Genomic DNA, 27995 nt, shown 5'->3' with positions numbered 1-27995 from the left:
GCACTGTCTTGTGACACTCCTTTAGTTTCAGGGCCTTTTCTTTATTTTAAATCCCCCATCAAGGACAGACCTTGAGGCAGCGGCGATTGCTGAAACCACCGGTGAACAGTCACAACAGGGTACGTTTACAGTAAAATGTTAGGCACCGGTTGATCTAACGGTCATTCTCCAGGATGTTCTTCATTAGTGTGGTGGTAATGTCCACAAATGTCCGTCCATTGGTGGCTTGTAGCTGTCCCTCCAGAGTGAGCTCCCAAAACATAACACGCAAAATAGCTATAGCACATAAATACAGGAGGCTTAACAAAATAAGCATTTTTTAGGAAAATCTCAGCTTTACATGTACATGAACAAATTGAGGTTTAATATACAATTTGCTTGGTAATATAAAGAAAGCAGGTTTCCTTCAGAAACTGTCCTCAGCTGATTGTCTCAGCCGGTAAACTCCCAGCTAACATTGGGCCATTGGGCTCAGCCGATAAACTCCCAGCTAACGCTGGGCTCATCTTGGTCCCGGGTACACTGGAGGGGGCTTGGCAGAAAGGGACCCCCTCTTTCCATGGTGGTTTTTGTTGAAATTTGTTTCTTTTGGGACAAGTTTCAGGTAGAAGTGTAACTGTGATAAGACAACAGCCAAAGAGGTCCAATTAGAACATTTTACAGTGGCAGGAAGACAAAATATACAGTAATATTTTGAAGGACTGTCATTGCATATTTAATGTCAAAGAGAAAATTGGAAAATGTTAATCACAGAAACATTCGTGTAAATCTTATTTAAGAGAAGTGTGTGAGGATTGCAGGCAGGAAGGTGAGCTGTGATCAGTGGACAGGTGTTCGCCTCACCTGTACAGCCTCAGCTGGACCGACTGTCACTGTGCTTGTGCTTGGCTGGTACCCAGGTGCAGATACTGTCACCGTGTAGGTACCAGGTAACAGTAGCCTGAAATAGTCCCCATCAACACCTATGGAGAGAGAAAGAGACTGTTCATTCATCTCTATTGAATGTGATCAGTCCTTCATACGGTGTCCAGAAACCTAATCAAAAATGAAGGATTGAAAGGCCCACCGTATTCCTACTTATCGTGTGGGTGTGTGTGAAAACGCAGCGTGCACCTGGGTAACCTACCACTGGTGACATCGTGGTTTATCCCTGACACGGAGATCACAGCGTTGTCAATCGGGTTGCTGTTTTCATCGTAGACCATGCCTTTGATGCCGTGGTGAACCTGGAGTCACACACAGAGAAAAGTTCATTTAATTTAATTCCATCCAGGAAACATTTAATGATACTAAGCTGCATGGCAATCTGCTCCAGCTCTTGGCTCAGGTGGAACAGCAGTCCATCTCTGTGTTCTCACCTGCTCCAGGTAAGTCACGAGAGCTTCTCTGTTGCCCAGCCATTCACGCTGCAGGGCAGAGGCGGGCGGGAACTTGTCACAGCTCAGCTCCAGGGTGATCTCGAAGCAGTTGCTGTAGAGGTAGTTGAAGTCCTGCATGCCTAGAAGAACACAAGAAGACAAATGGTTTTGTTAGGCAGTGGTGCACGTGTCCGCATCATAGACGGAAATGTACACAGACACAATAAGTGGTAGACCCATGGAGAGGAGAGGAGATGATGAGCAGCAGTCAGTCACCTTTGGAAAGGGAGTACCAGCTGGCTCCATTGGTGATACCCTCTTCAAAATAATCCCCACAGTTCCAGCTCTTGTGCATCCAGCTGTGGGCGTATGAGTAGGACTTTGCCAACTTAAACACACAAACGCACAGACAGCACATGAACTGAGTGTCACAACGAGAGAGTCCTGGTCAAGCAGATTTGTTCCTGTCGCTTGTTTGATTTCTGATATTGACTCAGTCAGAGATAAGGGTGTGATGGGGTCGAGGATGCAGTCAAGGTGCTCAAAGCAAAAGGCATTACCTTTTTGAAAAGCTTGTCGTCCGGTGTGGCCGAGTACGTGGTCTTGCCCCGAATCCGGAGGTCTCTAGATTTGTCAAAAGGGTAGTTGGCCACCACTGCTCCACCATGCAGGTTGGCAGACAGGATGAAGTTGTAGTTCTGCATCCACTTGATAACGGCCATAGTTTCCGGTTCCACCTGAAACATCATCAGGGGAATGTAGCTTTGTACGCTCATTTACATTTACGCCTATTCATTTAGCAGATGCTTTTCTCCAAAGCGATGCACATCTCAGAGAAAAATACAATGAGTGCATTACATCAACAGTTCTGCATCCTCTCATATTGTGTGAAATTAAGTTAAGCGTTAGAAACTTGCTGCATGTTAAACACACGTGGTGAAAAAAGACTGAAAACTGAAGCTGTACCCAAACAATTCAATGTTCCCTTATGCCTGATGCCTTTGGTTCCAGTGATCAAAGGTCCTTGGATCATGGTGACGTTGCACAGGTTTTGCATTGTGCCATGAGTAAATAACCTGTCTTTAACTGTTAGTCCTACCAGAGACATAGAATGTCACAAGTAAACAATTTCACCCCCCAGTACAACTTTTGGCAGGTTGTCCGCATGCAGCAAAATCACCCAGAAGGCTAATGAGGATATGACTGTGCATATTCATGACATCAACACGCAAAACAAATTTATAACTCTGTAGTCTAACACACGTGTTGTCCCAGCGTGTTGGTATGTTGCCTTATAAAGCCTGTCTGGTGCTCTCTGGCCCCTAACAGCAGGGTTCTGAAAATACACAGTGTGTAGACTGTTCAAACAACCTATAACCCTTCATCCAGAAACGGACATGACCGCGGGGGGGTCCTGCCATGTGAAGCAACGTCTGAACGCCAAGGGAAGGGACTCCTGGACCAGGGAGTTCAAACAGCCATGTTAAACCTCTCTGACCAGATCAGTGTGAAATGTAAAAAGAAGGTGGGGTAGTGGTTCAAACTGCCTTTCAAGGTGGATGTGGTTCCAGGTTTGAATCCCACCCTGGGACCACATCCATCTTCAAAGGTAACTACGTTAAAGGCAGTTAGGCTACCCTTGTTCAAGGTAACTAGGAGAGTAAAACACCCTGCTGTGTAAATTAGTGTTAGTAGCTTAGTGTAAAAACATGCTATTTAAAGAACCTTGCAGAAAAGAGTCAGATAAATAAATGCATGAATAAAAATGATAAAAAACACTGATAAATGAATGGTTTCATCATCCAGCAGACTCAACACAGTTTTTGGTTTACATCTGCAAATTTACATTTAGCTGAGGCGTTTCTCAAAACTCACTCACAGTGACTTATCCATTTTATTTATATAGCGGGAACACACGTAAAGGGATTACTTAACTGTCTCTAAGGGCACTGTAGCCATAGGCGGTATCTTGTAGGATATTAATATTATTATGATAATCAATAATTTGAGTAATAAACCAAGATATACTACGCGAAGTCTGTTTCATGTATCATTTCCTGTGGTCAGTTTAATGGCAGATATGTCAGTTTCCCCGTGACGGTTCTGTGCTGCCGAACGAATTTAAATTCCGAATTAAGTCGCATCAAACCGAATCTTCGTGTCGGCGGATTCTCCTCGCGGCGCGCGCGAGCCCCGAAAAGGCGGGAACACCCGTCTAGGTGAAGAGACGCTTTGTCGTCGTAAACTCTGCATATTTATTCATTAAAATGTGACTTTTGTTACACTTTGACGTCTTGGAATTAATCGTAGTTCAAGGATTTGCCTCAGATATGTAATTATTACGTTAATAAATAGTCTTCAATAACCGGACAGTCTTGATATCAGCGACGTTCCGGAGTCTCAGGCTTCATGGTAAGTTCTTCATGATTTTGTTCGTTGCAGTTTTAAAATGAAAGTTTTTCTTTTTCATGGAGGACACGAAAGACCCTGCCGCCTACACCATGTCGCCTAACCTCCTCACGCAGCAAAAACAGGGGCATTCAATCATTCTTCAGTGGCCCACATTTGCCTTGTTTAGTCAGCAGTGAAACCCACAGAAACCATGGTTGCTCCCTACACAAACCTGCTCTTCCCAGTTGTCTGGCAGTGGGAAGTGGTGGTTCTTCCCGTTGCTCTTTTCGTAGTAGTAGAGCAGGGCGTTGAGGTCGGGGAAGTTGCGGTTCAGATCCACGTCCTTTGCGTTGCCACGGCCCGTCACGTAGCCGTTGAACTCGGGACCCTGTCCGAACAAAGGGAAGATTGGATGGTGCCTTCTGACCTTCACCATCATGCCATCGGTACTCGACGTACTGCTCAACTCACACATCTCGCAGTTCAGCATAATCTTAAAACACCATGCATAGAGGTAGCATTGACCAGAGCGGTAGAATAATGACAGGATGAATGTTTTACGCCTTTATCTGTGAGCGGTGACACACTGAATATTGTTACATTTACAAAATATTGCTATTTCTTAACCCTCAGTGTGTCCGGATCACCATTTCCTTCAAAGTATTGTAGGACTGTAGCTTCTGAATATAGGAGAGAAAAAGGATATATTTTCTTTTTCTAACAATTAGCAGTCTTTCTCGCACCTGACAAAGGTAATTTGTTCCTGAAAAACCTTTAGTAAAGTGAATTCTTAAAAATAAAAAATTCAACCACTTTTAGGTCCGTTGGTAAAAAATATATGCAAAATATCACTAAATTCAGTTAAAATGAATACAGTTACTTCAGTAGTAGCATTAGTTGATATAAAACAGCAGCACAGCCGTTTCCCTTCATGAATTACTCTAACACTGTATGGCTGTCTACTGGTGCTCCTTCAGTTCTTTTGCAGCTGTCATGTACTTTACACTTAACAAATGCTCACAAACAAAAGTGCTCAATTGTTGTCTATTAATTCAACCTTTAATGTAAAAAAAGCAACCATATATACAAAACAAATCAATGAATTCACAATGACCAAAGAAGTCAACGTTCTTTGAATAGTCCAAAGGGCTCCGCGATTACATAGATTACATAACAGGTGAAACTAGCAAAGGAGGACTAATAGAGATTGAGAAATTAACACAGCCTGAACCAAACTATAACTTTGAAGAAGATTGCATGGTGACGTTCATCTTGCACCTCTCGGCTGTCGGAGGGTGTACAAAATCCAAAATCAGTCCTCGTAAATGCTGAGGAATGACTTACAAGTCCAAATAGGGGTGTTAAATTAAACTCCTCACAAAGGTAAATTCTTCTATCTGAAAAGGGCGTATCTCGGGGATGACTGTTTATTTGTGTATCAGTTCAGTCATGGTGTTGATTGTGGAGTATGTAGACGATATATTCAATCTTTTCCCTCCATGTACGTCACACTGCCAGTTCTATGTGAGGAGGACAAGCCCACTGGGAAACCTTCTTGTTGACAAGTGGTGTGAACATTGTCTTTGCTGGCGTCAGTCACTACTACAGGGTGTCATTGTGCATTTAAGAAACGTATCATTAGTGTGGTGAGGAGCCCAGGAATATGCTTTGGGCTGACAGCTGTACTGCAGCCAAGGCAAGAGGGTGTGTAAATGAGAAAAAATAGTCTCAAATGTCAGGTTGTTTAGAAGTCAAGGTGAATGCAAGCTTTGTGTGTGTGTGTACCACTCACTTCAGGTAAGATACCCATAAGCCATAGTTCTGTTTAGATTAATGCAAAACTCTAAGGAATGACCCCTCGAAGCCAAATATTTGCAATACAGAGACAAGAAGCTCAGCCCCTCCTTCTGATTCTTGATGGTGGTGGAAAAAGACGAAGGGGGTTAGGTGGCAGATAACCATGCAGTTTGTCGACAACAGCAGCCTGTTTCCACCTCCACTTCACTCTTAGCTCAGCCTAAATTAATGAAATGTCCCGCACATTGCTGTACTCAAAGTTAAGGAATTATCGTCTCTTGGACGACTGATTTCACATTGAGTCTGAGTACTCTGGAAATGCCTCTTCTTCTTGATAGGAAACACAATAGTCAGAAATGTGGTATCAGTGACGATGAGGGCGGTTTACCTGCCTGGCGGCTACCTCGTACCCATCTGGGTTCATGGATGGCAGAATGTGGATCCTTGTGTCGTGGATCAGCTGGGTGATGCGGTGGTTTCCTGCTCTGTACTCCTCACAGAGGAACTGCGAGAACTGGATCAAGAGCTCACGACCCAGAACCTCATTGCCATGCATGTTTCCCACGTACTTGAACTCCGGCTCCACTGAAAGAACACAAAGGTCAGGGGTCAAGGTGAGGCATCCGCTTACTGTGTAAAGCATATATTCTGAAAATCTCCATCTGCTAGATACAGTAGCTGTTGCTTAACTAAGATTAGTGTTTTACAGAAGTCTGTGCTGCTCTGGAAGTAAAGTACTGACTTGCAATAAGTGACAGACTTCCTCTGCACAACAATTTGCTGAGGAATTTGAAAACATGGAGATTATGTATAATATGATCAAAGTGAAAATAGCAATAATGTGACAGACTTTCAAAATGTATGAGAAGGTAGACTTTTTCCTGAGAAATCATATTTGCCTTTAATATCATACTATATCTAACACTTGGAGAACGAACTGTGTGGTTAATCATAAGGGCCTTCTCCATAAAGTCTCATCTTAAGGGGTTAATCCTGCGGGCTTCAGCAGCCTCCCCCCACCAGGTTCCTGTTTTGGAGGCTTCACTTCACTGTGGAGTGAGCTCACATCCTCCAATTCTCCCAAAATACCTTCCAATCCGTTGCAACTGCAAAAAAAGATCCCTCTTTGCTGAGAGCAGGAGGTGCTATAAAGGTGCTGAGAGGGCATATCTTTACACGGAAATGCCATATGTAAATGCTTTCCCTCCACAGATGTCCCTAAGAGAGCTGATTTCATGTAACAGCCATGAGAAGTCTCCCCCAGCATTTATTTTACTATGCCAGTGGTTGATGCATGTGAAAATATTTGGATTTCTTATATTCAGTGTGCATGTGTTGAGAATAAGCTGAACAAAACCAACAAACCAACCGCTTGTCCTGAGCGGGACTGTGGTGAGCCGGATCTTATCCCGGAGACACAAGGGGAGCACACCCTGGACAGGATGCCAGTCCATTGCAAGACACCCCAAGCAGGACTTGACCCCCAGACCCACCGAGCAGCGGTCACTGGCCAAACCCGCCACGCCGCCACACACACCCCTCCCAAACAAAGCCATCCAAAAATTTTAATAGGAACGAGTTGTTGCCTGTCGTCACGGAACAGAAAACCAACAGGTATGTTTCCAGTACAACAGTTAAAGTCTGGGTTCACTCTGAAGTAAGCACCAGATGTGCTCCGTCAGGCTGCAGACCTGGCAACTCGCGCAGAGTGTATTTTTAAAAATTAATGTATGATACACGGGGGTGCGGTAGCGCAGTGGGTTGGACCGCAGTCCTGCTCTCGGGTGGGTCTGGGGTTCGAGTCCCGCTTGGGGTGCCTTGCGATGGACTGGCGTCCCGTCCTGGGTGTGTCCCTTCCCCCTCCGGCCTTACGCCCTGTGTTGCCGGGTAGGCTCCGGTTCCCCGTGACCCCGTATGGGACGAGCGGTTCTGCAGATGTGTGTGTGTGTGTGTGTGTGTGTATGATACACTCACCAAATTAGAAGAAGATTTTGAGCCGCTTAACTGGCTGTTTTGTGCATCTGCATAAGGATTTGAGATTAAATGTTGGCGAGAGGTCCAGCTCTTTTTGTTTTTAAGAAAGGGGGAATGCAAAAGGTGCTCAGCTAAACAGTGCCTATTGTAACTGTTGCATTTCGGGAGTGTACGGTAACATTTGGATTTTGTACCTGCGTGGGGACAATTTGCAAGACAAAAGAGCCTCGCCAAGTAGTGCTTTATTACAATTCAGCGGACACAATGGAAGGCACTGTGCTTTCAGATTGCCTTCCCTTCTAATTTACATGTCCATTCCCTATAGAAGACAGCAGCATTTAGGAGAAGAAATTACCTACTCAACAGAAACCTTGAGTTGTACAAAGAAAAAAAGCAGCACAAACCAGAGTAAGAGAAAGACAAATGGATGCCATGGTGCCATAACAGGAGCAAAGCAAGTTAAGGAGTACATAAAAGTGGCAACCAGCTGTGCCAGCGTGTGTCGCTGCCCCATGACAGAGCTCCGTCTAGGGACTGAAAAAAGCCCACCGAGGGGCCACTTACGTGCCTCGTGGATCCCAGGGTTGTCGCTGAACTCCAGCACGTAGAGGTGGCGGCCTTCCACGCTGCGGCCGATGCTGTAGATGCGGGTGATGTAGGGACACTCGTTCTGCACGCTGAACAGCGCCCGCACCATGTCCTCGTAACGGTGATGGCGGAATTCGACGCCTCGCACGCCTCTTACCAGGCACAGAGCCCAGAAGACCAACATTATAGCCGACCTCCACCTCATCGTTGTCTCAGCTGTCCTTTTTCTGACTGCCTGCTTGTGTTCTGCCCCGTCTGCCTGCCCTTCTGTACCGTCTGCTTACCTCCTGACCCGGTAGAAGCCTGTCTGCTTGCTGATCAGTACGAACACACCGAGGTTCAGTTTTCCCACTTCCTGGCCCTGTCTCCTCCCCCAAAACACCGCAGTGGACAGAGGGATGGACTGCCCCCCTGCTTTCCTCTCGTCTCCCTCTTTGCAGGCCCCTCCCACTCTGTGAAAACCCAGAGGCTCCTCTCAGATTGGGATATGTGACACATCTGGCTAACTGCGCTGGTTTCGCTTTGGGCAAGTCTGTGTAATTTTGTTAGCCTCTCTGTTAGTAGCTGCCATTAAAGGCAGTATTTTTTTAAGTCTGTATAGAGCGACAGGGCGAAGGTACCGTGCTACATGACCCCGCACCCTCCCGTTTGTCTTGCGTCGGGGGTTGAGGCCCCTGGCCTGCCCCCCTTTTTCTTCGACACTGGCTCATTCATTAACTCTTGGGTAAACACACAACCCCCACAGCAGGATGTCAAAAGCTCCTTCTGAGAAGTGGGGAGGTCACCCCAGGTGGGAGTGGGGCACATGGGGGTGAGGGGGGCACTGGGGACAGTGCTTCATCCAGGGGCAGCTGTCACCCAGCACTCAGCAAAGCCGCCACACAGTTGTTTTTCCGGGAGCCTGTTTACCACGTACCCAGAAGTTCTGGAGCCCCCACCATCTGGGGCACGTTGTCGTCCTCTGTCGGTATAGGTGGCCTTTAGTTGAGGAGGGGTCAACATAACACACCAGGACATAGAGTTCCATCTGTTTTTCCAGGCAAAGGCTTCACCCCTTGAGGTGCTGCGGGGTATAGGGGCAGTTCTTTCACCTTTTGTTCCAGGTGTGTGACTTAAATCTGTTTGCGTTTACAACATTAAAGGCATTGAGAAACACTTACAGAAGACGCATGCTTTGTTTAGCTATGTTTAGTGTTTATTTTTTGGCAAATAGATTAACATAATAGTAGTTTGCCTCAGCGTGACAAAATACATCTAAACTGCGAGCGTTTTCAATGGAAAAGAGAAGAAAATCTCATCATAAAAGTAAATTACGACTGATGGTCAAAGTCAAATAAATTGGCACAAAAATACACTGAAAATATTATGCAAGCTATTTTCTTTGTAAATTATCAGAGCTTTCAGACAGATCAGTATTTGCCAGAAGGAATACCTAAAAATGTGTAAAACTGTTACTGAGTGTGTGTTTGTGTGTGAAAATGGTGTTGACTGTTGGTGTTGGGGGGGTGCGGTGGTGCAGTGGGTTGGACCACAGTCCTGCTGTCCGGTGGGTCTGGGGTTTGAGTCCCGCTTGGGGTACCTTGCGATGGACTGGCGTCCCGTCCTGGGTGTGTCCCCTCCCCCTCCGGCCTTACGCCCTGTGGTGCCGGGTAGGCTCCGGTTCCCCGCGACCCCATATGGGACAAGCGGTTCTGAAAATGTGTGTGTGTGTGTTGGTGTTGGTTGTCTGGACAGGTAGTGGTTACATCCTGCTTACATGGTCTTTACCATGGAAACACCGAGTGTTGCTGTGTAGTTGGTTTCTCACAGGCTGTGAGAGTATTGCAGATTATAAAACACACTTAACTGACAAATATTAAAGTACATACTTAGTCCACGTCACACTTCCGAAAGCAAATGTATTACGCCCCCTGCTGTTAAAAGTGTAGTAAATTGCACTTGTACTGGTAAGAAGAGTCCGTTTTCTGTTTCTATTACATTTATTCACAGCGGCACAGCAGGGCACCGATTGGCGCTGCCTCCTTAAAGCACCTGGGTGGTGCAAGAGAACATGGGTTTGATTCCAACTCAGTCTGTGTGGAGTTTGCGTGTTCAATATGTGTCTGTGTGGGTTTGCTTCAGGTACTCTGGTTTTCTCCCACAGTAAAAACACATGCAGTTCAAGTGAATTGGTGATGCTAAATTGCTCTGAGTGTGTTAATGGGTGAGTGTGTGTGGCTACCTTGTGATGGACTGACATCCCGTCCAGGGTTTACCCCCACCTCTGCCTTGCGCTCAATACTTCCGCGATAGGCTCCGGTTAAATGTGACTCTGCTCATAAGCCATTATTGAAACTGGATGGATTACACTTATTAATTTAGCAAATGCTTTCCTCCAAAGGCATATCCAACAAAAGTGGACTTTTGAAAGTGAAATTTATAGGTGCGGACAGGTGATTCTCTTCTCCATGTGGCACAAACTAATGGGGGTGATTATTTTTTATCTCATCCCGTGGACACCAGAATTTCCTGGAACTCAGGACTGTCCTGATCCTGCACACATAGGTGATGGACATGGTCTGACGGTTGATGTACAAAGGACAGATGGACATAATGTGGTTGCTGGAGTTCAGAAAAACTTGCACCCCTATCTTGCACCCCATATATAGGTCTACTGTATGCTGTAGATTTGTGGATTTTGGTGACCAAAACATTTTTTTGAAGTGAAATGTCAAAACAATGCAAACAGAAGAACACATTGCTTTTGAAACACATTGTTTGGTATTAGAGGGCAGTGATCAAGTCTTCATTCTAGAATTTTTCATTCGAAATTGTAAGGGAACAATTTATTTAATAAGCAGGCTATGTAGGATAATATAACAGTGGCTGACGATCATGGGGTTGCATCTATTAATTGTCAAGTGCTGTTGAAAAAAGAACCAACACATGGATCCTCTCGCAGAATTCATTTTATTTAAACCAGTTAACATAACCATCATCAGTGCATTTTCCAAGTGCTGTCAGATAAAGGGAAAATGGAGATTATCTACAGATTGGTTTATCACAATTTTGCTGAAAAACAATGATAGCCAGTAACAGTAAACAGTAACAGCTTGATGCAATTCAAATTTCTGGACTGAGGAATCTGAAAAAGAAAACACATGCCTGTTGTGGAAGTTCACTGCTTGAGACATTGTTTACTGTGGTTTCTCCTCAGACTATGAAAGCATCAGCACTGCAGTATGTTATCATATTTATAAGAGGGAAAATGCAATTTGTTGCATCTGTTCAGGATGACTGGTGAGCTTCTCCACAAGGCTCACCCTTCTTTGTAAAGTCTGTTTCCCTGCAGATGGTCTCCCTTTCTGAAGGTGGACAGTCAAGATAGCCCACACCGCCAACATGAGACAGTCTTTCCCTGGTACAGATATTACCCAACAGTTTAATGGTTCCACCAGATGTCACCAACAACTAAAAAGCAATCATGCAATAAGTCATTTTAATTGTGATTATTCAGACTACTGAAAAATGCACACATTGTAATTTGAAAACCGCTCAAAGGTACCGTTTTTATTTTGCAGTAGACAGATACTGTACATGTATGAGTGTGCATGTGACGTGCGACGGGATGTTTATCTAGCATTCTGTTTACTGTCAATGTGGCTTGTTATTGCTACTTAGAACTCCTTTGACATTCAGACAGGAAAAATATTCTCTTCGTTTAATGTGATAGCTGTGATCTCCTATGCGGGTCTTACACACGCGTTCATCCTGCTTATTATTTCAAATGAAAACTCAAATCTGGGTAATAGAACCAAGAGATAAAATCCCTCCTCCTTACATGAAAGATGTCTGCAAACCATACAAGACAGAATGCCTCACAATGTACTCGGGCTAATCGAGCAGAAAGTAAAAGAAAACGATGTATTTCACAGCTTTGTTTGACAAACATTCACTAGTTGATACAGTACACCTTTAAGGCCCCTGGTGACTAACAATCCAGGACAGCAACAAAGGTCACTAGAGATTCTAATAACAGCTAACGATACTTTATTCCATCTCACCATTGACCATTTACATTCCTAAGCCCCTTGGCTGGTAAGATTTTTATTTCTCCTCCTCGACCTCATCTGTGGTCCGCTGCTTTCTTCAGGTCACCCCTTAGATGCTCTTGATGGACCTGAATGCACATTGTCATTGGTCCAGCAGAAGGCCACAAGAGGTTTTTATGTATAGATTGAAAAGCTCCTGCCATTGTGCCGGTCTATGTGCATTTCTGTGTCTGATGAGAGAACAGCCGTTGACAGACAAGAGAGCTGCGCTGAATGGAGAAAAACGAGCGGCACTTTGGCAGTGGTCCATTTACCAGGGCAACATTACTTGCCGAATGGTATCAGTCACTACCATCATCATCATCTTTATCATCTCCCTAAACAACAAACATCTCTAATGAAAACAAGTGTTGATCCGTTGCTTCTAAAGTCATTTTTTTATACACATACATTTTCAACAGTCCACATTTTGCGTGGCACTACGAGCGTATGCTTTGAATGCATTTGTGTGTATGCGTTTGCTTCTACTATTCCTCCCAAATCCACTTTAAATACAGATTTTTTTGTGCGTTTATATGTAAGTGCATATAACCACGTGAGTCCACAAGGGTCTGTGGTCTGTACCAAAGTTGGTTTTGTTTTTTTTTTTTTTTTTTAAACCTGTCCTCCAATAACTACAGCGAACAAGGAAACTCCTCATTGTTGTTTATTTAATGACTAACTACATCAAAATCTACTGACCTGTGACTAAAACCCATTCACTTTAACTGCAGAATGCAGCAGTAGCTGCAGGGAAAAATTGGTTTGTTGACTAAACTACTATGAATATATTATTTTTAATATTATTAAAAAAAAAAACTTACATAATGCCTTGAGAAGCACATACATACAAGACATTATAAGCTGATACATTATTTCCTCAAAACATCAGAGGAATCATGGCAATATTGCTGCAGTATTGTGGGGTGGGTGCTTGACTGATAGGGTATGAGAACTTTCCAGCCACCACCCCATCCAACCCCCATCCCCACAGCAGTAAAACTAATCCTGCAATGTTGCTGGAACGTAAGGCATTAGCAGAGGGTGCCAGGCTGCTGAGCAGGGAAGTAAAGTAGCCACAAGTTTGGAATGAGCGACAGATGGAGCCTACTGCACCTCCTTCCACGTTTGATCATCGTTCCTGGTTTGAGACACACACTATGCCCGTGACCCAGACTCTGAATTTTTACTGTATTATAAACGAGACTAGCTGTCTAAACCCCTTCACAGAGGCGTGGCATGTACAGGACCACACCTGTTTCTTATGTTTGATTACACTTATCAAGGGTTCCATGGTGATGAGGTACAGATGCAAGCATTTGCCCAGACACATGCTTTAATGTAGTGCAGAGTAAAGGCTTCTGATTTAGCATTGCTCAGTATCACCATAGCGTACGTTTGGCTAATTTCTGCTGCAGGTTAACCCCAGAGAACAAATTCATTGTGACCAGGGAGGAGCTAAAAGGACAAACCTCAAATGCGAGGGTTTTCACTGGTATTTACTCTAAGAATTAATCGTGGACTGCCACTATTTCCACTCCTCGATAGCCTTGGCAGCTGTGCACTGAACAGCGGTCTCACTGCAAAAGAATGGAGGAGCCTCTCGTTTGTTATTCTGGTGTTTCTGAAGGCACTTCTTTGGTAAAACTTTGCCATAGAGTAGCACCTTGTGTTTTATTTCGTTTTGATGTAGCCAGCAAAAGCCCTTTGCAGAACATGAGCTCAGGTTCCCACGTGGCTTGTTACAGGAGGCTGAAGCTGATGATGTATTGGAGGAGCTTCCTACGGTTGGCCTGAGGTAAGAATGTTCCCGTGAGTTCCAGCACCGACACTCCACTCTCCCGTCGCTCTTTCAGGACCTAGAGCCAGAGGGAGCGAGGAGCTGAGTAGGACTCCCTCAGGGGCCACTGACCCCCAGGTACCACGATAAAGATAACATGCACATGTACCCAGGAGCCCATGTTTATACAAGGAGGAGTGCTACACTGCACAAACACAGCTCAGTGGGAGCAGGGATATAAATGAGGGCAGCTTCTATAACCGTTTCTTCAACGTGGTCAGCCTGAAATGAATCATTTTTCATCAAAAATCTTAGATCATTTTCAGATTCAGTCACGGATTAATATTTAGCAAACACAACCTTACCCCAAGTTCTTTAAACGTTTTCACTGTATTCTTTACGAGGTAGTGTGTTGCGCTCTCCCCTGTTGTTGGTGAAAGACAAGGAGAGGGACAAGGAGAGGGATGGTTTAGGAGGAGGTTAAGCAACAGCTTCACTTTCACGTGAAATGCAATGAAGAGCCTGGGAATGCGTATACGTCATCAGAATTAATGTAAATATTTTCAGTTGTCGGTTGCAAACACTAAATCATCGCCAGCCCTTTAGTTCTTACTCTTCCTTGCTTCCACCCCTCATTCCCTCTTTCCTTCCTCTCTTAGTGGAGGAAGGTCACGGGATCCATTGTCAGAAGGCTCCTATCACATTTGACCACAAGCTAGACTGAAACGGACCGGTAGAACCCAGGCTGTCTGCTCCTTCCGACTTTATTCTCTTGGGATGTCTGTGCATAGTAAAATATTTTTTAAACTGCACGTTTCTGTTAAATGCAAATGTAACAATACTTTGGTGTGCCAACTGGTAGTACATGGGCAAGCTAAACTCCAGCAGAAGTTACCAACTCACCAACTTTAAACCCCTGTTAAATCTCACCGTATGTGGCGACTCCCCTCTCTGTGCGAGTCAGCAGGTATCTGAAGAGCTGCATGGTGTATTCTCTCTCAGCAATGGGCCGCTCCAGGCCATGCACAAAGATGGCAGCACCTGCGTATGCCTCCAAGACTGGGCTGAGCAGCCGCTGCAGGAAAGTGAAGAACTCCTGGTGCTCTGAGGATGAGCTCACCTACAAGGGACGAAACGCCATCAGAGACAGGCCAGGCCCAGAGCCATTAAGGCAATGGGTATGTTGCCTGGTGAATATTTAGGAGCGTGAACGCAGTGTGGAGCCAACAGCATGGAGACTGGTTTCATTGCTAGAATGAATCTAAGTTTATTAAAGGGTGTGTAACTGGTGTGTGAAAGAAGGTGTAACCGCTGACCAGATTGTTAAGAACGCATAAGTTAAAGGATATGTAAGTGGTGTCGTGAAGGACATTTACTGTTCCTCTGCTTGTGAAACTCCAGGTGGAGCAGATCAGGGTTTGAGTGAGGATCTCAGAGCTTTTGTGAACGCTGGGAGATTATGTGACTCAAACTCACTTTCAGGTAACGGTCTCGCTGCTCTTCACCAAAGTCACTGTCCTCATCCTCCTCGTCGCTCCTCCATGACAGGGGCTCAGGGAATCGCTTGGGCCAAGGCTCCTCCGTAGCACTGGGGCTGAGCTCTTCCTGCTCCTCCTGCAAAACCCGCAAACGCACACAATAAATGTAATCAAATCCATGGTCCTCCGCATACGGTCGAAAAACAAAGATGTGTTAAAATCTAAGATGGCTCAATAGATAGAGGGTGACAGGAGGACCATCTGTTACAAAGAAGGTGTGACCATGGTGAAAGATGAGAGGAGCAGAACTAAAAGTTCCTTACCTCAGCGACCAGCAAAACACCGTACTGAATCAACCGGCCAACTGCATCGTGGAAGACTTGATAAATCATCTGACAAGGCTGCAGGCCGAAGAGACATTTTCAAGATCACAGACACTTTTCTCTTCACAAACCAAGCAGAAGATCAGACAATAACATCTTAGACTTGTCAACACAACCCGGATTAATTCCTCCTCGGCAAGCTTTCCCTCCTCAGCCTGTCCTTACCATAGCTACAGCCACCTCGTTGGACAGGAAATGCGAGAGTCCTGCAGCCCTGCAGATGAGACGTTCCTGGCTGATCAGTGTCTTGGAGGAGCTTCCCTCCGTCTCCCTTGCCTGTTCCTTCAGCAGGGCCAGAGCACTGCATGCTGGGACACAAACATTCAACACTAATCTCTCTGGCAACAGCAAGGAGCGGCTGAATTACATTACTGCAACGGTGGTGACACTCGGTGATCGTACCTATGATGGCATCTGCGATAAAGACATGGAAGAGGCCATTGCTGTAAAAGTTAAGCTCGAACAGGGCGGGCACAGTGTTCCTGGGGGAGATGACAAACTCTGTGTTGCGGCTGGTGCTCGTCACATTCACGCAGTTGCCCAGCAGGTGCAGGGCATGCATCACCACATCTTCCGAATTGCCAGAGAAGCCCAAGTCAAAGTCCCGGGACAGGATCTCCTCCTTCATGTTGAAGAAATCCTCCACTAGCTTGGACAGGGCGATGCCCTGCAGGATGGCCACAGCAAGGAGTAAATATCGATGTCTGAGTGACATGCAAGTGCCCCCCCACCCCAATGTTTGAGGCACCAAATCAACATACAGGTAGTCCTCGAGTTACAACATATGCCACTTATGACCACCTGGAGTTACAACAGCAGTCCCATTAATTTTAATAACCGAGTCCAATGTTTGCCTGTAATATCTAGCGATGACTGCTCCACCTGCTCTATGACGACATTGCCCGGCCGTGGTGCCGCAAGACACCGTATCTGTTATCGTTCGGGTCTGTCAGCGTTTGGGCGTGTAGCGCTGATCATTTTGTTTACAAAACGTTTCTTTTAAGAGTCCTTTCAAGTTACTTTTTGTCCAGAATAGCAGGCAAGTGAAAAACTGAGTGGTGCTGAAAGAAAAAGACAACAGGTTTAGCAATGAAAGTGGAAAATTATAGTACAGCAAGGAAAGTATGAGGGTAAGTCAAAGTATCCAGAGTAATGTTTTAAGAACATTATTGCAGATACTGAGTCATATATGTATAATTATAATACTGTATTGTATTTATATTATTATTCTATATTAGAATTATTATGACATAACATGTGCAATTAGAAAGAAAGGAAAAAAAGGCCTATTTTACAACTTAGAATTGATTCATGTTAACTGTTTATATGGCCTTATTTCCATGTAAGAGGATTTATGACAAAGTACACTTAGTCATTGTAAAGGAATCCCAAGGACCGTAAGCCAAAGATCACCCGTACTACTGTCCCACTTCTCTATAATGTTAAAGATGTTGGTACTATACCCAAAAAACATCAGGATACAGGAGTGGGTATTGCAGGTGCTGAAGTACAGGTATAAAAGAGAGAGCAGTGGACTGACCTGCCGGTGTCTGTACAGGAGCAGGCAGGCCACTATGTGTGTGGACATGACCGCAGACGACTTGCTGGCAGCTGAACGGAAACAGAACAGAAATCTGTCAAGAGGGTTGGAATATATACACATATCGGTGTCTGGACAGAAGTAAATTGCAATTCCAAGATGTTTGATGACTTACTGAGAATCACCACATTTCCTTTACAGCATACCAAATTTTTTACCACACGCTGCCTCAGAAAGACGATGCGCATCATGAAAGATCACAGTCACCCCGCACGGGCACTTTTCTCTTCTCTGCCATCTGCAAAACGGCTCAGGTCTATTCGAACCCGCACCGCTAGGTACAGGAACAGCTTTTACCCCAGTGCTGTAAGAGTATACAACACTAACCAATGTGCCACCTTTAGTAACTAGAGTTGGACTGCTCCTCCCAAGCACATTGGTAAATTATACTGTCACTTTAAGCACTCTCATTCACATTCTCTCGTTCTGAGTTCTCTGGCTGTCACCTTGTATTATTGTTATCACTGTTACCATTATTTATTGCTATTGCTGTTGCAATACTCACTGTCATTGTCATTGTCTTGTTTGTGTAGTATTTCTATTGTCTCTGTCTTTTTCCATAGTCTGTGGAGAAGCATTCAGAAAGAATTTCATGATACTTGTACATGGTACTTGTATCTGACAACAAACTTGAACTTTTGAGTCTCATTGGAACAGTTTCTGTAAGAGGTCACCCAAAGGCTAACGTGCAGGTCTTCGATTAAACATTCAGCACTACAGTCCCTGAAATGCCAGTGCTAATCGTGCAGTCTGACCCCCGAACTACTCCATCAGTTTGCATCACACCATCTGTGGCACAGTCACGTCTGTTTCCCTATCAATTCTATATGCAGCTAACTGTGTGTAATGTGCTCCAGCAAAAATGTTATTGGACAAGCTGACTGTGCTTCAAAGATCACATTCGCATCTAGAGCTGCTGTGAAATACACTTTTGTTTACTCTGCTTTGGAGAAAAGCATCTGCTTAACAAACATAGGTAAATGGAACACAGTCGAGTGGTGGGAGGAGGAGAGGAAGGAGAGTAGGAGTGCTTACTGAAGAGGACATGCTTGGCCAGGTTGGCGATGACCTGCCTTCTCCAGGGCTCATCTGACAAGTCTCCAGCATTGAGCTGCTCCTCTTCCTCACCCATGAAGAAGGCCTCATCGGGCCTGTGCCACAAACAGAGAGGGGAAAGAAAGAAAAAAAAAAAAATCAGAAGGTTAGCAAAAATCCACAAAAGCCTCGAATTCCTCACAAACACAGAGGATCAGGGATTACGAAAGATACGGCACGTGCGAACATTGTCTGGCACGATTCTACATCAGTCAGAAGCCTGACTCCCTGACCCTGAGCCAGGTGGACGTACTGTGCTTCTATGATGGTTGGAATGAGGAGCTGCTCAAGGGAAAGTGGAGCTGGAAGCTGTCTGCACCGCTGCGTGTCCAGGTACTCCTGGAAGATGCAGGAGGACATACAGTTATATCATTTCCCCTCTGATACGCACAGCATCAAATACCAGCAGGCTTTATTTCAGCCCTTTGGCACATTCACATGCAACGTGTCAGGTTCCCCCACAGTGTGTGAGTGAGAGAGAGTGTGTGTGTGTTCCACTGATGTATGGATGAGTGACCCAGTGTAAGTAGTGTATCTAGCAGTGTAAGTCACCATAGTGAACAAGGTGTGTGGGCCAGTAACACTACATAGAGTTCACTGAAAGTTACTTTGGAGAAAAGCGCCTGCTAAGTGAATAAATGTAAATGTAAAATGTAAATGTAAACATGTGTCCCGGAAGCTGGAATTTGTTGATTGTGTTCCTCAGAATAGATATTATGCATCCGAGTGTAAACCGAAGGAGAGAACTGATGTAAATATAGTAAATTAGCAGTCTAAGTCAGAAGAACAACTGAAGTGGGCAGTATTTATTGAGATGCCCAATGTCAGCAGGGCTCCAACGGGCACCTTGAGGGAGAAGGGCTGAGTGAAGTCGACGCGCACACAGCCGTAGTTCTTCCTCAGCATCCGGAACACTCCGCAGGCCACGCCCCACAAGCTCTCGTTCTTCTTCGGCTTCCCCTGGGAAGTTGGGAGGGGAATCAGAGAGCAGTATGATTTGGTCTATGAGTTAAATTACACTTCCCTAATTAAGCCGATTTAGCCGCGTTCCTCCCGGTGACGAGACCGACAGCTGTTCACAGCAGGACCTTGGAACACCCCGAAACCAGGATTTTTGGTCTGGATGTGGACTGAATGGATTCGCAGCCATCGATCAGGGGAGTATTTATGGGAGTAACTGCTCGTTGCTGAGGGGGAGGTACCAGCTGCTCGCTGTTGTAGTTTCCCTCAATGATGCGGTCGTAGGAGATTCCCACAGGCACGATGAGCACATCGGGGATGTTGCTGTTGCACAACGCATCGACCACAAAGGACAGCATGCCCGCTCGAGGCGGGGACGGCTTGCCGCTACGCGAGCGAGTGCCTTCCAGGTAGACCTCCAGGAATTGCTGCTGACGAAGGAGTTCCTCAGTGTACTGGGGGTACAGTCGGAAAGAGAAGAGAGAGGACGAGAGTGTGAGCGAGACCCAAAGGAAACAAGCCAGATACAAACACAAAAGGAGTCCGGATGTGCTGTGAAGAGATTATAGACGACGAGGACGTAACAGGAGACGCTCGTCTTTTCTCCCCTCGGTCCTGACTCTGTCTCAGACTGCAGGATCACCCAGTTTGTGCATTCGGTGTGGTAAACGGAGGATAATCCAGTTGAACAGCAGGTGCAGTAGGAGGGCTACAGACTGTAAGAATAAAACGAATGTGGGCAACATGGCTCCGCCCACCCAAATGCAGGAAGTGTGTTCCACTCACTGCAGTGAAATCCCAGAATGCCACAGTATCCAAGGCACAGTGGAAACACTATGCCCCAAACAATATCTCCCCTGGCATAAGTGTAACCAAGTGCTCCCTGTGGCTACCGAGGAGTCTATATACTAAGGCGAAGAGCCATCAAACTGTAGAATCAGTGCAGTTGTATTAGTTCAACGGGAACGACTTCTGAGAGTGCATCACTCACCCCATCCATGAGCTTACACTTTAGCGCTGGTGAGAAAGCTCTTTTGAAATGCGTGCAGAACATCAGGATGTCTCCAGCGTGCACCATGACAGCAGAAACGCTACAAAGCAGGAGACAAGTAACACTTACCGCGTGCAACAGTGTGCGATACAGCACGTCCTTCTTCCCATTGGCACTCTCGTCCAGCCTCCGGCGGATGAAGAAGCCTCCCAGTTTATGGATCAGCGTGCTGAGGGCGAGAGCGAAATGTATCTCATAAATGTGACACGCACGTCCCTGTGGCATCGCAGCCCATGCGGAGCCCCCTCGGTGAAACAGGCGAAGGACACTGCGAGCCAGTGGCTGTTGATGGCCTCACCTGAAGATGGGGATGTTGAGGTTGTTGCCAGCAGCGATGTGAGGTGCTTTAATGTTGTGACAGAAGAGGATGAAGGTGATGAGCAGGTAGTCGATGTGGGACTTGTGCACAGGTAAGAAGACCAAAGGCGCGTTGTGCTGAAACACAGAGCATTCACGCTGACACGACTGACGCGACAAGAAGGACGACACAGAGAAGGACTGAGGACTGACCGATACTACAGTTCACCCATCCTGGTGTCTTCTGACAACACAGAACTACAGTGTTTGGACCAGAACTGATCTGGGTGAATTTTATAACACAACAACACACAGCCTGGAAGCAATTAAGTTTAAAAAAAAAAAAACTTCCTACACATGGATGTAATTTTTAATTAAAAAAACTGCATAGTTTTGGAATTGCAACACAGAGCAGAGAATAATAAAACGGATGAAGATGGAGACACTAGCTCATGGCCATGTTCCAGTAGAGATGTGAACAACAATTGGTAAGGGTGACCACAGGCTGTGGTGTGGCCCCAACACCCTTCCAGCCTTAGTTCACCCTGTCCACCAAGTCACTCACCTCTGTCGCCGCCTTCTTCACCATCTCCAGTTGGCCTTTGTGGATCTGGATGCTCCAGAAGAAGCTGTTGAAGAGCTTGAGCAGTACCCATCCTGTGAGCCTGTCGGAGAGGTGGGCACACCTGGGGTTATGGGGCCTCTAAGCAAGGCTCTCTTCACTGGTGGACAAAGGAACCTACCTGATGAAAGTGGGCGAGATGTTGGCCACCATCTCCTGCAGGATCCCACGGGCTTTTCGCCTCATCTTCTCAATCGCCTTGCGCCCTGGAGAGGGGACGGAGGTGTCCGAAGCCACCTCTGTGATGGCTTTCTCTACCCTGCACCACGAGAGGAAGGGCAGCTTAGGAAGAGCGAGGGCAGGAAGAGAACTCGTTGGGTGTGTGCGTGGATGCGAATCCCTGTGTTGTTGTACCTGCTGTTGTTGAGCACATTCTCCATCACATTGCGGGCAAACATGTCCTTACGTACGTCACGCTCGAGTACAAAGAGCATGTAGCTGAGTCGTCGGGCCAGCCAGCCCCGGTGCCTGCGGGAAATTACATATGAAATCGCAAAAAATGTACTGATCGACGACACGGCTTGGGGTCACGATAAAGTGGAGGGCGGCAGACAGAGACCCAAGATTATTCATCCCTGACTGTTCCAGGGCCGGGCTGGGAGATCCTGCAAGAGCCCTTCCTATCCCCCACCATCATCTGCCGCAACCAGGGGGCACTTTAATACGACATACCTGGTGTGAGTTTCATTGATGTAGATCACGTTGCGCAGTCCCAGGGATGGGATGCTGGGATTGAAGAGCTTCTCCTGGGGAAAAACAACAGGAGCCGTTTACCGTGCTGGTCAGACGGCTTCCCAACGAAAGAGCGGCACTGCGTACGCGCTTCCTGCAAAGGCCTGGACAGGAGCTCCTCCTGTGACGTTTACCTGACTCTGAGGTGTGCAGGAGTGGCAACACCTGCCCACAAATGGCCTCTTGCGGTTCAGCAGACCTTCCTTCCAGGAGGTGGCCACAGAGTGCAGCACGGAAGGGCTTGTGCTTCGGTCCTGGGAAGCCACATCCAGGGAACAGCACAGCAAATCAATATCGTTTTTATCGCTTTGTCAATCAGGACCTAAATTCAGAGTACGACAGCATGGCCCCTCCCAGGATCTGAACACACTAACTACCGATGCAGGTAATGTGGTTCACAAAGAGCTGCTCTAAATGAGCATGTTTAAATCCCACGAACGTAACGAATTCTCCGAAGAATGTAACTGAAGTTCTCTGCTAATTTAATAATCTTTGCGGCGACACCCATTGCTTACAGAATCCTCGCCGGGAGGCTTCCATCTGTGTCCTGGTGGGTCGGAGCAGTTTGCCAGCAGAACGTTGTCCTGCGCTCCGAACGAGACCACAACCTCCATTCCTGCTCTTTATATCACACACCAACCGTGAACCTGCAGCACGGAGAGAAGACATTTCAGACCTATGAACTCCGGGGGCTCACCTGACGGGAGGCTAAGAGATCATTCCGGAACAAACAAGGCCCGTGGGGCTGGATGGATCATTGACTCACTCACGTGGTGAGCTGACTGGAGCTGAAGTGTGAATTTAAGAACAGTGTTTCATTCGCTGAAAAAGGACTCATCCAACAACCTCGGCCGCCCTCTTGCAGCCGACCTGCTTTCAGAAACGCAGTCACCTTCGGCACAAAACCATTAATAATCCACCTGAAATGGAGACGACGTCCGCTAATGAGTGAATTCAACACCGCGCGGAGCCCCGACACAGGAACCCAGGGTTTCATCTGTCAGCTATGGAAAGAGTGAACAAACTGTGACCCTGCAAGCTGCAGCGTGTCCCCTGTCCACCACATGCAGTGAAGTATATTTGCAGAAACCCTTACATTTTTTTTTATTTAAATCTGTCCCCCAGAGTGACATAAAGCCTCCTCCCCACAGTCCTGATCTTGCCTACTCTACCATCATGTGGCTCTTGGACGGGTCTCCGACCTGCAGTCTAAGTTAGGAGGTGATTACTACCAATGTGACATTTAAAAAAAGGAATCTGTCGTCAGATGGCCTGGTGCCTTCATCCACAGCGCAAACATGAAGACCAGCCTCACAACAGGGCCCCCTCCCATCCTTCAGCAGAGCAGCTGTGTGGAGGTGACCCACACAGGGTCAGGAGGAACACAACCCTGTTCTGCGCAGTTTCGCGCTCCCGCCTCTGCTGTCAGTGCAGGTATTTATAGCACCTCCCCACCCGTGGTGACACTACTGCCAGATTTCATCACCGACCCGGGACTTACATTACATTTAGTCATTTAGCCGACGCTTTTTTCTCTCCAAAGTGACTTACAGTGTTAAGGTTACAGTTATTTACCCATTTACCCAACCTGCAACCTTTGGATCCAGAGGCAGTAGCTCTAACCACTATGCTACCAGCTGCCCCCTGTCTATATCCTGGCTTCCAGGATAAATGACAAAGACTCTCACCATCAAACAGGTACATACATTCAGGGAGAAAGTCAGACCTATAGAACCATGCTGAACAAAAGGATGCAGCACACTGTCCCTACCCTCCGCCCAAATAACGGAAGATCTGCAATGGCGAGTTTGAGCTTTGACGCCAAGGGTGGTGCCCATCATGGCGGATGACTATCTTTGGAGAGGCCGTCCCGTACGGAACAGGGTCTGCTGGTCCTGAAAGCAGCTCAAGCAGGTGCAGCAGGTTCCCCGTCTACTTGCGGGAGGGGGCCCCTCTACCCGAACCACCTGGATTGAGAACTCAGAGGACAAGACACACCTGTAGGACTCACCGACCTGTTCGGTGTCAAGTGTGTGAGCCTGCAAAGTGACACAACTGACTTCTGCTACTTAGTTGAACCCAAGTACTCAGTGAATTTCCCAAATACCCCAAAAGCACACAACACACCAGACTGCTGGAAACTCTTGAAGCTGCTAGATTAAGGGACTGACACACCTTGGGTAGAGCTGCACACCCACACACTGTGTAGGCTGCTCCAGCGGATCACTCCTAGCACCTTTCTTCATCGCCGAACACATTCACCAGGCCAGCGGAGGTCACCATCAAAGGCCTGATGAGCCGACACCATGAACATGGCGAGAGTTTACTGTGAAGACCCAGCCAAGCCACCAGTAACACCGCGATGCCCTGCTGTGGGTCCCCATCACTGCTTCTCAGTCACACAGTATCTCTTCTACATGAACCAATTCCTGGTCAGCGGGGCTCCCTGAGGTCACATGCTTTGTTCTTAAACACCATCAATGTAATCAAGGAGAAAAATGTAATTAAAGAGGCGGAGCCATGAGATTAGTTTAAAAAGTAGGTCAGACGCAGAGGCAATCCATTTATGAATGAACGCAGATCTGCAAATCGCCAGGCTGCAGGGTCGCGGGGGCCGTGTCCTGCATCTCGTTTTCCACGTGGACGTTAATCTCCTTTTCAGGAGCTGCCGGGGATGTGCGTCAGCGCTCGACCTTCCGGAGGAAGAGCACCGCGGCGTTGCGGCACGGCCCTAATTCCCCGAAGGTAAAACTTCAGTGTGATGGGACACATGGGCGACAGCAGAGCACGCTCTCCGATGGAGTCGAACACGGAGTTCTGCTGGACACCTTTGGATTTTACCGGTCTTTAAGGTACAACACCGTCTCCCTCCCGTCATGTGCAACCTGTCAACCCCCCATCGAGGCAAACTCTCAGTGACAGCTTTACAAAATCAGCACACGAAGGACTTCCTCCTTCTTCACCCTTGCAGGTCTAACCTGGCCTAGATGTTTCGTGTTGGTAACGGCACTTCTTTCTCAACCGGCGAGGTTGCCAAGTAAACGGGGACAGATGGAGGGAGGAATGGGGGCTAAGCTAGTGGCAAAGTCCAAAGTAAAAACAAAGGAAATGCCTCAGGAGAGAGAGATGCAGAGGGGCCTGTGGGCAAATCAACACGGTGAGCAAACAGAGCAGCTCCAGAGAGCACCGTCGTGGCATCGGTTCTGCGGGAGCTACCGGGACACTGGACTCACTCACAGCGCTTTCCCTTCACCGCCTGCAAACACTTGCGTCCACCTGACAGCAGGCACAGTGTCACACTGGACAGGCAGAGGTGTGAAGGATGAGAATGACCGCTGGGAGTCAACTGACATCTATCAGCAAAGTGGGCATTTTTCTGCAGCTAGAGCAGGGGAAATGATAGATGCAAAGAAATGAGCGCCGCCTCCAGTGTACAGCGTGGTGTGTGTGTGTATCAGCGCAGAAACTCGACTGAAATGCAGAAGCACTAACCCCAGGTGGTTAACCCACCACAGTCTAAAGATACACAATCCCCTTACTGAGACATCAGATACGAAACTAGTGTGTTTTGTTTCATCGGTAGTGTGATCCGCCTCTACCAATGACAGCAGGGAGACGGAGTCCCCGGCTGACCAATCGCTGCTGGGGAAGCCAACGCACCTCCGTCTGCATGCCGGCCAGCTTGCGATCAAAGACAGCTTTGGGGACACGATCGAACACAATGAGTGAGACACTGTGGACAGAATGTCTGCAGAGGGCTGGAAGAGCACACAGGGTATGTGAGCAGTGAATGGAGCTGCACCGAGCAACCTGGAGTAACCTCTCGATCAGACCCCCCAGGAGGACGAGCCAACGGGAAGCAGTAAACCTCCGCAACTCACCCGTTCTTGGGTCAAATACATGTCAGCTTCTTGCACTTGTACACCGAACCAGGGGCGTGTCTAAAGGGGTGGCACCACACCCTTCTGAAATGTGATTGGCCCCCCTCCAGGGCCCCCCCGACACCATTGGGCTAGAGTACTGTCAATCTGACAGCGCTCAACGCCATTGGATCAGAGTGCTGTCAATAGTTGCTCGACTTGCGATGCGGAATCACAGGACCACGTTTTTGAAACAGGAGGAAAGACACGAGTTGACCATAGGCTACTTCTCTGTTCACGGTATGAACACACTCAATTATATGTTCTGAAATATGTGGACTAGGGCGTTGTCGCTCTACACTGCAACAATATGCATAGATAAACTCCAGATAACAGCAAAAGTAGGGAGCGATGCAGCCTACCGACGGCGGAAGATTACCGAAGAAAGTCAACCTTTGCGGGTATAACGGCTCCAAAAGCTCCCAAGAGTTCCAGAATAATATCACGTAGCTAGTTAGCTAACTGAACTCACTTTGAGTTACACGCCAAGGCAAAGGATACATTCCACGATAGGGATGGTGATGATGATATTATAATTAAGTATTTTACATATGAGCTATAGTATAAGGTTGTATCATTCATCAGAACCAGTTTTGGCTCCAAAGACACAGCAGGAGCTCCTCAAGTCAGCTTGAGTGTCCAGCCTCCTCCTGCACTCAGTTACATATAGTGTCCACTCTAACACCCATGTGGAGTGTGTCTACTGCGGGACACAAGGCTACACACGTCCAATGTAGGCCGCTAGTATGAGTAATATACAGCATGTCCAATGCAGCAAACTCATAGTTATACACAATGTGTCCACTGTAGGACTCGTTATAACATACAAGAACGGTTAAAAATATATGTATATGTATCATGTATATGCCCGCGGGCACACACACACTAACTCTTACAGTTAATGTAGAATGTGTCCACCGCAGGACTCTCTCTCTCTCTCACACACACACACACATAGGACTCTCACAGTTACACACATGACACGTCCACCGCAGGACTCTCTCTCTCACAGTTATACACACACACACACACACACACACACACACACGTCCACCACACAGTTACACACGACTCACACACAGACAGACTCGAGCGCTCCGCGATGTTTAGCGCTGCAACACTTCGCTACAATGTATCCTCTCCTTCTGTTCAGCGCTCGTCGACGATCGGATCGCGACCGATCTCACTTACCGGCTACATGTTTCGCGCGGCTCTGCCCTCTCAAGTTCTTAACACGCAGATGACTATGTATGTTGTATGCATGTCGAGGATCATAAGCACATTTTTTTAGATGGATGAGCCACTCGCGTCCCTATTTCCGCCTCGCCGGCTGAGCAGGTTCGGTTCCGCTCCGCATTTTTCTTAAGAAGAAACACGGCAGGACGGAAGCTGGCTGGGGGGTCAAAGCGCGAGAACAGGCCCTCGGACCCGGAGCCAGACCGTCTCTTCTTCGTCGAAAAGTCACCTCCGTTTGACTGACGCGGAAAGATACCCAGAAGCGCACGAACAAAGCCACGCGGTACTCCGCACAGTCAGCGTCGTCCGAGAGCGCGCGCGCGCGCGCCCGCGAGACAAAAAGAGAGGACATTGCTTACTGTGCGCGGGAGCCCCCGGTGCAGCATGTCTTCGGCCCGTGTCCTTGAAGGTCCCGATTCCCAGCAACACACCGCACTGACACCGGAACACACGGTCGGCCCGCGCGCCTGCAGCGGGCTCCTCCTGTCGCTGTCCGTGCCGGAGGGAACCAGCAGGGGGCGCTGTTTCCGCGCTCCCCTGCACGCCAACGTTTTCCAAGTGTCCTCTCAAACACTCGCAGCCGAGAGCAAATGCGCAGAGAGGCTTGGCTCCAACAAACACACTCGCACTCCAAAGGAGAATCACGAGATGTTAAGGCACAGG

At 47.2% G+C, this 27995-nt stretch overlaps 2 protein-coding genes across 3 annotated transcripts; both read right to left on the bottom strand.

The window, feature by feature from the left end:
* On the bottom strand, nucleotides 1-8764 carry cpn1 (carboxypeptidase N, polypeptide 1). Its single transcript, XM_018762564.2, has 9 exons — nucleotides 8085-8764; nucleotides 5935-6131; nucleotides 3982-4137; nucleotides 1919-2095; nucleotides 1635-1746; nucleotides 1359-1498; nucleotides 1127-1226; nucleotides 844-962; nucleotides 1-616 (listed from the first exon to the last, which is right to left on the bottom strand). The coding sequence occupies exons 1-9, from the start codon at nucleotides 8311-8313 to the stop codon at nucleotides 503-505; spliced, it is 1344 nt and encodes a 447-aa protein (XP_018618080.1). The 5' UTR covers nucleotides 8314-8764; the 3' UTR covers nucleotides 1-502.
* Nucleotides 8765-11046: 2282 nt separating this feature from the next.
* gpam (glycerol-3-phosphate acyltransferase, mitochondrial) lies at nucleotides 11047-27833 on the bottom strand. Of its 2 annotated transcripts, none has more exons than XM_018762668.2 (21): nucleotides 27692-27833; nucleotides 22692-22823; nucleotides 22311-22430; nucleotides 22117-22190; nucleotides 21799-21912; nucleotides 21566-21703; nucleotides 21388-21487; nucleotides 20824-20960; nucleotides 20595-20694; nucleotides 19717-19929; nucleotides 19361-19474; nucleotides 18768-18853; nucleotides 18455-18570; nucleotides 17360-17430; nucleotides 16222-16486; nucleotides 15985-16127; nucleotides 15760-15837; nucleotides 15435-15572; nucleotides 14889-15078; nucleotides 14324-14382; nucleotides 11047-14037 (listed from the first exon to the last, which is right to left on the bottom strand). In XM_018762668.2, exons 2-21 carry the CDS (start codon nucleotides 22788-22790, stop codon nucleotides 13921-13923), a joined length of 2472 nt encoding a protein of 823 aa, XP_018618184.1. In that variant the 5' UTR covers nucleotides 22791-22823; nucleotides 27692-27833; the 3' UTR covers nucleotides 11047-13920. The 2 variants fall into 2 exon arrangements, with proteins under 2 accessions (XP_018618184.1, XP_018618185.1); XM_018762669.2 differs by lacking the exon at nucleotides 27692-27833 and adding an exon at nucleotides 27288-27628.
* Between the last annotated feature and the right edge of the window lie 162 nt (nucleotides 27834-27995).

The sequence above is a fragment of the Scleropages formosus genome, chromosome 3, assembly GCF_900964775.1.
Source record: "Scleropages formosus chromosome 3, fSclFor1.1, whole genome shotgun sequence".
NCBI lineage: Eukaryota > Metazoa > Chordata > Actinopteri > Osteoglossiformes > Osteoglossidae > Scleropages > Scleropages formosus.
This window is presented reverse-complemented; position numbering and strand designations above follow the sequence as displayed.

What these genes read in the sequence shown, in the direction of transcription:
- gpam (XM_018762668.2), bottom strand. Translation starts at nt 22,790, where the DNA reads ATGGAGGTTGTGGTCTCGTTCGGAGCGCAGGACAACGTTCTGCTGGCA. An exon ending in CTCAGCCCTTCTCCCTCAAG is followed by an intron (nt 18,854 to 19,360) that starts GTGCCCGTTGGA and finishes TGCATCTTCCAG; the next exon opens with GAGTACCTGGACACGCAGCG. An exon ending in GGCCAAGCATGTCCTCTTCA is followed by an intron (nt 17,431 to 18,454) that starts GTAAGCACTCCT and finishes GTTTCCGTTCAG; the next exon opens with CTGCCAGCAAGTCGTCTGCG.
- cpn1 (XM_018762564.2), bottom strand. Translation starts at nt 8,313, where the DNA reads ATGAGGTGGAGGTCGGCTATAATGTTGGTCTTCTGGGCTCTGTGCCTG. An exon ending in CTGGTACTCCCTTTCCAAAG is followed by an intron (nt 1,499 to 1,634) that starts GTGACTGACTGC and finishes GTGTTCTTCTAG; the next exon opens with GCATGCAGGACTTCAACTAC. An exon ending in TCGTGACTTACCTGGAGCAG is followed by an intron (nt 1,227 to 1,358) that starts GTGAGAACACAG and finishes GTGTGACTCCAG; the next exon opens with GTTCACCACGGCATCAAAGG.